General features: G+C 40.0%; 1 protein-coding gene across 1 annotated transcript in view; it reads left to right on the forward strand.

The window, feature by feature from the left end:
* Positions 1-4,922, forward strand: part of LOC140494424 (uncharacterized) — a 31,410-nt gene extending 26,488 nt beyond the window's left edge. Inside the window, exons 5-6 of the mRNA XM_072593616.1 lie at positions 646-708; positions 4,837-4,922. Of these exons, the coding sequence (XP_072449717.1) occupies positions 646-664 (19 nt within the window). The 3' untranslated portion in view covers positions 665-708; positions 4,837-4,922. The remainder of the gene's footprint in view (positions 1-645; positions 709-4,836) is intronic.
* Positions 4,923-11,909: the final 6,987 nt, after the last annotated feature.

The raw sequence follows: 11,909 nt of genomic DNA on the forward strand, positions 1-11,909 counted from the left end.
CCTGGTGTATTCAGTCACATTTCCAGCTTTTCTTTCTCACCTGCTCAGTGGTTATCGATAACACCATAAGTCATAGGAGCAGAAGTAGTCCATTCAGCCCATAAATCAAACCCAGACGTCACAGGATGACAAAGGAGGTAGAAATTAACATTAGAAAGAGAAAGTGTGTTTATGACAGGTGGAAGGCAGAAAATACAATTGAGAATCAACAGGAATACTGAATGCTTGTGGAGGGGTGAAAAAGCAAAGAAAGAAAGACAATTTATGATGAAACGCAGGAGACATAAAGGGAAACCCCAAAGTTTTCTACAGATATATAAAAGAGTGATAAAAGGAGGAATAGGTATGAAGAGAGACTAAAGCAGGGATTTCTACATGGAGGCAGGTGACATGGCTGAAGTGTTAAATAAGTATTTTTCATTTGTCTTCATGAAAGAGGATGCCACTGCTGCTCAGACCATGGTGACAAAGGGAGGAACACTGTCACTAAAAGAGTTCAAAATTAATAAGAAATCAGTCTTGGATTGACAATGATATTCCACGTTGACAAGTCACTGGGATCAGATGAGATGCATCCAAGGAATTTAAAGGATGTGAGGATAGAAATTGCAGGGTCAACAATCTTAATCTTTCAATCTTTCCTAGGTTTGGGGAAGGTGCCTGAGGACAGAAGAATTGCAAACATTACAGCTTTGTTCAAGAAAAATTGTAAGGATAACTCCACAATTACAGACCAGTTAGTTTAAGTTGTGAGAATTAATTAATTGGAAATAATTATTTGGAATAGAATTAGTAGTCAAATGGAAAAAATGGATTAGGGATGTCAGCACAGATTTCTAAAGGGGAAATTGTGTTTAAGTAACTTCCTAGAATTCTAGAAGAGGTATCAGAAAGGGTCAATGAGGGTAATGGAGTGGATATGAAGATTTCTAAAAAGACTTTTAGAAAGCATTCAATATAATCCCACATAACAGGCTTCTAAGGAAAGACATAGGATATGGTATAAAAGGGACAGTAGCAGCTGTGTTTTAGGGAATGGAGACTAATGGTCAATGGATATTTATTAGGCTGGAGTAAGGTTTATAATGGAGTTCTCACCAAGGTTCAGTACTGGGACCCATACTTTTCCTAATGTATGTTAATGATCTAAATCTTGGTGTGTAGGGCACAATTTTGAAATTTGCAAATGACACAAAATTTGGGAAGAATTGTAAACCACGAAGAAGACAATGTGGAACTCCAAAATGACATTGACAAGTCGGCAGAGTAGACGGATTCGTAGCACGAGATTCAAATAGAAAAAAGTGTGAGGTCATGCACTTTGGTCAGAAGAAAATTCAGTACAAAATAAGGGATACAATCTTAAAGGGGTTGCATGAGCTGAGGGACCCGTGTAAATATATGTACAGATCATTAAAAGTCAAACAAACAAATACTGCACAGAGAAAAAAACCCAAAGAACTTTGGGTGATGTAAACCAGAATCTAAATTAGAAATGGCTGGAAAAACTCAACAGATCTTGTAGCATCAGTGGAGAGAAAGCAGAGTTAATGTTTCGAGTCCAGTGGCCCTTCAGAATTTCTTCTAGAGAGAATGCTGGACTGTTTTCACAACTATTCTTGAGAAGAGTCATGCCGGACTCAAAATGTTTTGTTCCTCTCTTCACTAATGCTGCCAGAATGCTTTTCTAGCATCTGTGATATTTTGCTTTTATTCAATCACTGGAGGTGGCAGGATAGGTAGAGAGAGCAATTAATAAAACATACAATGCCCTTGGCTTTATTAACAGGGACATAGAGTACAAGAGGATGGACGGGATGTTGAACTTGCTTAAAACACTTGTTGGACCTCAGCTGGAGTATTGTGTATGGTTGTGGGGGTCACATTATGGGAAAGATGTGAATGTACATTATCGATTTACCACAATGGTTTCAGGAATGAGAAACTTTAATTACAATGATAGATTGAAGAAGTAGGGACTTTGTCCTTGGAGAAGAAACAAAGCTGGTAGAGATTTAATAGAGGATTTCAAAATCACGAGGGGCTGGATAGAATAGATGGGGAGAATCTGTTCCAGAACAAGATGGCATAGATTTAAAGTGACGTGCAAGCAAAGCAAGAGTGATGTGTGAAAGAAAACGTTATTTTGGTTAGAGTGTGGAATGCACTGTCTAAAAATGTGGTGGACGCTGGTTCAACTGAGGCATTAAATAATTATTTTGATAGAAATGGTGTGCACGGATATGAGGAAAAGGCAGGAGATTAGCAATAGATAACCATGCTTGTTCCACAAGCTGGTGTGGGCATGATGGGCCAGAAGACATCCTTTTACACCATTAACAGTCTGAGATTCCAAGTCTGTTCCACCATTGGATCAGATCGTGGCTGATCCTGATAATTCTCAACTCTACTTTTCTTCCTTTCCTACATAACCCTTGATTCCCTTCCTGATCAAAAATGTCTACCTCAGCCTTGAATATGCTTAATGACCTCATTCTCAAAACTCTTGCTGTAAGCCATAAACTATTTTTATTCATGGTTCCTCAACAATCTTCGTTACTAAATTTCTTTGCCAGTGCACTTTAGCCAGCTCTTCCCTCGTTCCTTTGTAATTATCCTTCCTCAAGTTGAGCACCATTAATTCCAAACCAGCTTTCGCCCTCTCACTGAATGCTAAATTCTACCATGTTATGGCAAATGTTTCCTGGGGGGAGTTCTTTCACTCTGAAAACATTTTTTTAAACCTGTCTCCATTGCGCATCACCAGAACCAAAATAGCCTGATCCATGGTTACATCCACAATATTTGTTCAAGGAATATACTCTCAAATACAATCTTTGAGTTCTTCCTCATGGCTATCTCTTCCAATCTGACTTTCCCAATCTACATGGAGAACAAAGTCACCGGTTTTAATGTATAACCTTTTTTACATGCCCAGATTACTTCCTGATTTATTTCCTACTTGTAGGGGGCTGCTAGACTATTCCTCCCAGTGCCTTCGTCCCTTGATATTTCTCACCTCCACCCATATGGATTCCACATTATTTTTTGCTATTGTGCTTATTCCATCCTGGATTGACAAAGCATCACAAACAGATTTTCCTTCTGAAAAGTTGCATATCTCTATTTAGTTCCCAGATTTGATCTCCTTAAGACCATGCATGTAATGATTATAAGGTCATACCTATTAAACTGTTAATTCATTTACCTTTATTTGCAGTATTTCTGTTTGCCCTAGCTCAGCTAGAAATCTGAGAATATTACCTCGGAGATTCTGCATTTTAATTTAGGTTCTAACTCTGCAGAGTCTTTCAGCAAAGCATCCGTTCTAGTCCTATCAAAGTCTCACATTCCCAGAGCTTCCTCTCATTTTCCTGTTTTTCATTGTTGTCCCTCAAATGTTGTCTCTCCAGCCTGACTTGGAACTAGATCATTGTTCTCTTTAGCGTCACTGGATCAGAATGTCCCTCCCAACAGCACTGAGTGTATCTATACAAATGGGCTGCAGAAGTTCAAGAAGAGAATTCACCAGTGCCTTCTCTAGGACAACTCAGAATGGGTAATTCCCAATGTTGTCTCTCAAATTCTCAATGTTTTTAATTCCCTAACCCAGTCCCAGTTTTATCAAACCCATCTCTGGGAGGTTTAATTTGAATTTCAGGTGTCTTCTTTTCCATCCCTGGTATTCTATCCCATTCCTGTTATTTTTTGCATATCTCCAATATTTTCCATAAATTTCTGGTGTTTTTTTCTTGCATTCCAGTATTTTCCCACATTCAGATATATTTGCTCACATTCCCAATGTCTTCTCTCCCATTCTTTGTATTATCATTTCAGGTGTTTACATTCACTTTCACTCTATTTTCTATCCCATTCCAAGGAATTTTACTTGCACTCCTGATGTTTTATCTCTCATTCCCAATATTTTCTCATACATTCCAGAAATGTATACAACATTCCAGAAATTCTTTTCTCCCATTCCTGATATTACACTCAGTCTTGCTATTTTCAGTCACATCCTCAATATTTACATACAAATTTCCAGTCATATCAAACTAATTCCCAATACTTCTCTCAAATTCCCAATGTTTTTACTCCAATTCCAAGCATTTTCTCTCCCATTCCCAGTAATTTCTGTTATGTTCCCAATGTTTCTCTTTCCCATGACTGGTATTTTTTTCCTTACAATCCAAGGGGTTTTCTCCCCCATTTCAGATGTCTTCTATCCCATTTCCAGTATTTTCGCTGTCATTCCTGATTTTTCATTCTCATTCAGTGTTTCCTCTCCCATTCTTGTTTTTTCCACTCACATTCCTGGTGTTAAAAAAACATTTTCACTTTGAGTACTTAAGGCATGGAATTCACTGCCTGGAAGTGTGGTGGACACATTCAAGGAGAGACATTCGATAACTTGTTAAATGCAAACAATGTGCAGTTTCATTGGAAAAAGGCTGGTGTTTGGTACAAAGCCAACATGCTCAGAGAACCAGTGCAGATAGGAGGACCTGAATGGCCTCCTCTGTACTGTAATAATTCTCTGACTCTGTTTCATTCATAAGCTGTGACAGCACTGGCTATGCCAACATTTATTTCCCAGTTGGTGGTGCACATTCTTGAACCACTACAGATCACGTGATGTGCAGATGCTGTACTTACTCTATTCCCTGAGAAACAGGTGCTGCATAGATCAATCCACAAACCACAGGCTTTATCTATGATGTAAATTATGGTGAGTTTAAGGGTCAGAGGGCGATTGTGAGAATGATAACTTTGAAATGCCAACTCAGGGGCTTTGCTCAAAGCTGTCTGCTATTTCCAACTCTTTCATTGTCACAGGAGAACCTGCTGCCAAAAAGCTGTCAGTTGTGATTCAATGCTTTGTACTGCCAATCTATCAAAGTTATATGATGCAGCTGAATGATTGTGAGTACTGCAATAAACAATTTTTGTATCTGCATATTGGCTCAGCTTCAATATCAATTTACACATTTCAGAGATTCTTACTTCACAGAAAGAAGCCATGCAACTCATCACATCCATGTCAACTCTTGGAAAAAATTATCCAATACTTTGTTATTGGTTCACGTGACAACACCATCTCCGGCAACACTAATATTACCCATTCTGAGTTGTCCTACAGAAGGCACTTGTGAGTTCTCTTCTTGAACTTCTGCAGCCCATTTGTATATATACACTCAGTGCTGTTGGGAGGAACATTCTGACACAGTGACACTAAAGAGAACAATGATCTAGTTCCAAGCCAGGCTGGAGCGTGGCTTGAAGGGTAATTTGCGTCGAGTGGTGTTCCCATGGATCTGCTCGCCTTTCCCTTTCCTTGGTGGTAGACATTTGGGTCTAGAAGGTGTAGTCGAAAGTCCTTTAGTGACTAACAGCAGTGCATCTTGTGGATGGTACGCACCACTGTCAGTCTGCATTGGTGGTGAAGGGAGATGTTGAAGATGGTTGATGGATTGCCAATCAAGTGAGCAACTTTGGGCTGGATGATATCAAGATTTTTGAGTATTGCTTCAGCTGCACTTATCCAGGTAAATGGTGAGTAGTCCATCATGTGCCCGAATTGTACCTTGTTGATAGAAGATAGACACTAGTAAGACAGGAAATGAGTTTCTCACAGACTTCCCATGATCTGAGATGATGTTATCTATATTATACCCATAGAAACAGACATACAAAAAGACAAGTCCAGACACAAACATTACTAGGGAAGAAAAAAAATAATGAAACACAGTTCAGGCACTAGTCTGGAATACAGACATTGATAGATTAGTTTCCTTCATTTCAATTTTGATTATTTTGACCTTTTGAGCAGGAGTTGAGGCTGTGGTCACAATTCTGACCGAATGAGGATTTACCTTTACAGTGTCTCTGAAAGTGCTTTATGCATTTTTTTCTTTCAAGGGAACTTGCAGATAAAGAGAGAGAGAGAAGGCAGCTGATGGGAACGTTTTTCTACATCTCCCCAAATTTGTGGGGGGGGGGGGGGTGAGGGGTCAAATTTGCTGCTGCATTGTCCAAATATAAAGTTGCAACTGCTCATCTCAGAGCCAATCCTGGGGTGGCACGTTGGCTCAGCAGTTACAACTGCTGCCTCAAAGCAGCAGAGACCTGGGTTTGATTCCAGCTTTGGGTGACACACACACGTGGGGTGAATTTGCATTCGCAGATACATTCTATTTTATTCCAAAAGCACACAATCTATAGGCAGTCAGTCCATGTGACATATTATAAGTTCCTACTTTGGAAATAGATCCAGAATGACTCAAGTTTGGAACAAAGATAAACTCTAACCTTACACCTTTAATTCATCGTGAGCTGAGATGTAACTTTTTAAATATAAAACATTAAGTTATCTCAGGAATGTGACTTAAAAGAAGTTCTGCTATTTACATAGTAATGAATTGAAACCTGCAACCCATTCTAAGTGATTAAGACTTCTAGGTTTGTTCAATACATCTGATCATTTGTATGACACTTTGATCTTTTATTATAAATTCTGTGTCCTATCATCCTGCCCCATTAGCTACCTGACAAAGAGGCAGCGCTCTGAGAGCTTGTGCTTCCAAATAAATCTGTTGGACTATCACCTGACGTTGTGTGATTTTTTTTAAAAAAAGTAGAATAGCAATTTTTTGTCACGTGTATTTTTACTAAAAAGTGAAAAATTTTATAAATTGCCATACCACAGTGTCACATAAGTCATAGATAAGAAGAAAAAAGTAAAAATTTAAAATTAATACCAAGTTCATTTCTCAATAATTCCCATTTGTTAATGGCAAACACTGGAATACCCAGAAGCCACTGCCAATGAAGACCTCCATGCTGGGACAAGACTGCCAGACCTGAAGTTTCCTTTTTCCTCGCTCTGCTTGCCTTGCTTCCTCTCTCTCTGTCTCAGGGCTTGCTCAGGAGACAAGGCAGCAGCATAACACGTGAACCCTCACCCCAGTCGGCCCACTCCCTCCCCAACCCCATCCAACATCGTCCCCCTGTCTTATTCGGCCCCCCCACCTCCACCCCCTCTCTGGGGCAGCCGGACTGAACACAAGCAGTAAGATTGCTGCTGCATTTGGGTTGGGGGGTGGGGGGGGTGGGGTGATTCTCAAAATAACCCATCCCCCCCCCCCCACCCCACCCACACACACAACTTTTTGACAATTCCCACTCTGCCCTGTACAGGACAACATTGGAGAGATTATCTGGGGGAGGTTTATGATACACCCCTGTAAAGAACTCCAGGGAGTGTGTGTTGGGGGGGGGCAGAGAGAGAGATGGTGCCTGGGCTCCCATCGATGTCCAGGACTGTCCTTGATGCATTTCAGTTAGCTGAAACCATTTTTAATCATTATAAACAACACACACAATCAGTGCTGAAACAACACTTTGATGTAATGTTTCTATCAGGACTTTGAGATCTTCTTCTGATAATCTGAAATTTAGATAATTGATATTCAGATAATCGAGGTTCCTCTGTAAATAAAAACATTTCTTTCAAAAGCAGATAAAGGACAATAGGAGATTTTTAAAATATATAGAAAGGAAAAGGAAGACACCAAAATGAACACAAATCCCTTAGAGAATGAGACTGGGGAAATAATATGGGGAATGAGGAAATGGCAAATGAATTCAATAAACTTTGCCTCTACATCAATCTTCACAGTAGAAGACACAAATATCATCCAAAAATTCAATAAACAAAAGAGCAAAATGAGAAGAATTGAGTACAATATTACCAGAAAAATGATTTGAGAGAAACTAACAGGACAAAAGACTGACAGGTTCCCTGACAAGCTGGGATGCATCTAGGATTTTAAAGGAGGTAGCTTTACAGATAGTGGATACATTGGCAGTAGTATTCCAGGCATCCTTAGGTTCAGAAATGCTGGAGGATTTGAAAACTACCAATGTAGCAATTTTATTTAAATAGGGAAAGAGACAAAAATCAGGTAACTATAGGTCAGTTAGATTAATGTCTGTCATTAGAAAATGTTAAGTGACTACTAAGATGGATGTAATAACAGAGCACTTACAAATGCACAACGTGATCAAACAGTCAGGATTGCTTCATGAAGGAGGAATTCTGCCTGACAAATTTATTAGAATTCATTAAGCTGGTAATAAGCAGCATTGATAAATGGGGAGCAGTATATGTAACATATACTAAGTTACTTAGTAAGATAAGTTAAATCAGGAGCAGGGCCAATTAGAGACCAAAAAGGGGATTTTTCAGATGGAGGCGGGAAAGGGCAGAGGTGTTAAATAAATACTTTTGTCACCATGGCCTGGGCAGCAATGACAAATGCAAAGGAGGAAACACTGTCAATACTAAGGAAAAAATCTTGTAAACATTGCTGGCATTTATAGTTGACAAGGCACCAGGACCAGATAAAATACATCCAAAGATTTTTAAGGAAGAGATCCTCCCTGAACTTGGGAGAGGTGCCAGAAGATTGGAGAATTCCAAACATTACAGCCTTATTCAAGAAAGCCTGCAAGGATAATCCCAGCAATTACAGGCCAGTTAGTTCAACTTCATTGGTGGAGAATCTTTGAGAAACAAGTATTAAGAATAGAATTAGTAGTCACATAGGAAAAGGTGAGTTGATTAGGAAGAACCAGCAGAGATGTTTAAAAGGAGAAAATGTTTTAACTACCTAGTCGGCGTTTAAGAGGTAACAGAAAGGGCCAATGAGGGCAATGCTGTTGATGTTGTATACCTGGATTTTCAAAAGGTATTCAATATAGTGCCACATAACAGACTTATGAGGAAAGGTATAGATCATGGCATAAAGTGGGCGGCACGGTGGCTAGCACTGCTGCCTCTCAGCACCAGATACCCAGGTTCAATTCCCGCCTCAGGCGACTGACTGTGTGGAGTTTGCACATTCTCCCCGTGTCTGCGTGAGTTTCCTCCGGGTGCTTCGGTTTCCTCCCACAATCCAAAGATGTGCAGGTTAGGTGAATTGGCCATGCTAAATTGCCCGTAGTGTTAGGTGTAGGGGTCTGGGTGGATTGCGCTTCAGCAGGTCGGTGTGGACTTGTTGGGCCGAAGGGCCTGTTTCCACACTGTACGCAATCTAATCTAAAAGGAACAATAGCAACATGGATGCAAAATTATCTGATAGAAAACAATGTAATGGACAATGGATATTGTTCAGGCTGGAGGAATGTTTGTCGTGGAGTTCCCTAAGGACCAGTAATGGAACACTTGCTTAATGGTCTAGATCTTGGTGTACAGGGAGCAATTTAAAAGTTTGCAGGTAACAGTAAAGTTTGAAGAATTGTAAACTATGAAGAGGAATTCTACTGTGGAACTCCAAAAGAACATTGACAAGTTGGGAGAGTGGGCTGATAGGTGGCAGATGAGGTTCAATGTAGAGAAGTATGAGGTCATACAGCATGGATACAGACCCTTTAGCCTACCTCGTCCATGCCAACCTGGTATCCTAAACTGATCTGGCCCCATTTGCCTGCATTTGGCCCTTATCCCTCTAAACTCTTGCTATTCATGTACCCAACCAGTGTTTTTGATCTTGCTTTTAAAACAATGGTCCAAAAACAATGCAAAAGTTATTATAAACAATAATTACTACCCCAAGCAAAAAAAAGCTCCAGCATTGAAAAAAAAACAAAAGCTAAGTACCTACGGTGATGCAATTTGATCAGAAAACCATTGAAAGATCATATGAAGGGCTACAATGCTTGGGGATATATGTGCACAGATCACTGAAGGTGGCAGGACACATGGAGAGAGCAGTTAATACATTATACAATCTCCTCACACAAACAGAAATTGCTGGAAAAACTCAGCAGGTCTGTCAGCATCTGTGGAGGGAAAGCAGAGATAACATGACCCTTCTTCAAAAGGGTCTTTATTGTTTAGATTTTAGAAGAATAAGCGGTCGTCCTTATTGAAAAATACAAGATTCTGAAGAAGCTTAACAAGATAGAAGTTTTGATGAACTAGTGGATATAGCTTTGGAATAAGGAATATTCATTTAAAACTGAGATGTGAAGGAATTTCTTCTCCCAAACGGTAGTGAATATCTGCAGGTCAGACGGCATCTGAGAAATAGGAGAATCAATCTTTTGGGCATAAGTCCTTCATCAAGAATTCTGCATCTGCAGTCCTCACGTTCACCCATTAGTGAATATCTGCAATTCATTGGTTAGGCTACCTTTGGAATATTGCGTACAATTCTGGGCTCCTTCATATCGGAAGGATACTGTGAAACTTGAAAGGCTTCAGAAAAGATTTACAAGGATGTTGCCAGTGTTAGAGGATTTGAGCTATAGAGAGAGGGTGAATAGGTGCACAACCACCTGATGAAGGAGCAGCGCTCTGAAAGCTAGTGCTTCCAAATAAACCTGTTGGACTATTAACTAGTGTTGAGAGATTTTTTTAGCTTTGTACACCACAGTCCAACACCGGCATCTCCAAATCATGAAAATCATGAGGGGCATGGATAGGATAAATAGACAGTCTTTTCCCTGGGGTGGGGGAGTCCAGAACTAGAGGGCATAGGGTGAGGGGGAAAGATATAAAAGAGAACCAAGGGGCAACTTCTTCACAGAGGGTGGTGCGTGTATGGAATGAGCTGCCAGAGGAAGAATGGAGGCTAGTACAATTGCAACATTGAAAAGGCATCTAAATGGATATAATGAATAGGAAGGGTTTGGAGGGATATGGGCCGGGTGCTGGCAAGTGGGACTAGATTAGGTTGGGATGTCTGGTCAGCATGGATGGGTTGGACCGAAGGGTCTGTTTCTGTGCTGTACATCTCTATGACTGTGAAGGTTAGATCACTGAAAATGTTTAAACAGGAGGTAGATAGATTTTTAAATATCAAGTGAGGGCTATGATGAGCTGGAATGAAAGAAGAGTTGAGAGCTGGGTCAGAGCAGCCACAATCTAAGAGAATTTCATGGCAGGTTTCTGGGGTGGAATGGCCTCTTTCTTATACTCTAAATATTGAGGGCTTAAAAAGTGGCCGTCACTATCGCAAAGTAGTTGAGGCAAACAATATTGATGCATTGAAGGGAAACGTGATGTGTGGAGAAAAGAAATTGGAAGGACGTGAAACATGATGGCAGGAGTTCCTGGTGAACTGGAAATCACTGCATGCACAAGTTAGGCCAAATATTTCTGCACCTGACATTTTACAGAATTAGATTCCTCACAACATTCCCATGGCAGCCTTATTTAGAATGTGACAGGAAACTGGATTTTGAAAGTTGACCTGATGTAGTTCCCAAGATTGAGACCTGATCCTGAACAGAGACAAGCACCATCAAGTGCTAAGAGGATGGCGCTGGTTCGGAGATCACTGTGAATGATCTCTTTAAGTTTTCATTTCGGTTGTGTAGGAAAATTGGAGAAATTGGGACTCTATTCCTTGGAGAGAAGGTTGACAGGAGATTGGTTAGATGACGTTCAAAATCACAGTAGACACCTAGACAGAGCAGAAACTATTTCTATTTGTGAATGGATTGAGAACAAGAAGGTTCAGATATAAAATATTTGGCAAAAACAATATGTGACAAAAATATGAGACAAACACGTGTGACAAACATTTTCACGCCATGAAGATTTAGAGTCTATTGATGTGGTTAGCTTTATAATCCAGGTTCTTCATTGAATTTAACTACCACCAGTTGCTGTGATGAGACTTAAACCAGCCTTAAACCTTTGGATTACAAATTCAGTTACATTACGATTATGTCATAATCTCCCTCTTTTACCAGAGGAGTTAGGTTCTGTCTAACTACATTGATAATTACCCCATAGGTGTGTCATAACATGTCTAAACTGGCTGACTGAAATAATTACATAGGTAGGCATTAAAAACAAAACACTAAGCCCCAGAAACAGCATATAGAAGATTGACACA

Source organism: Chiloscyllium punctatum, chromosome 2 (genome assembly GCF_047496795.1).
Source record: "Chiloscyllium punctatum isolate Juve2018m chromosome 2, sChiPun1.3, whole genome shotgun sequence".
NCBI lineage: Eukaryota > Metazoa > Chordata > Chondrichthyes > Orectolobiformes > Hemiscylliidae > Chiloscyllium > Chiloscyllium punctatum.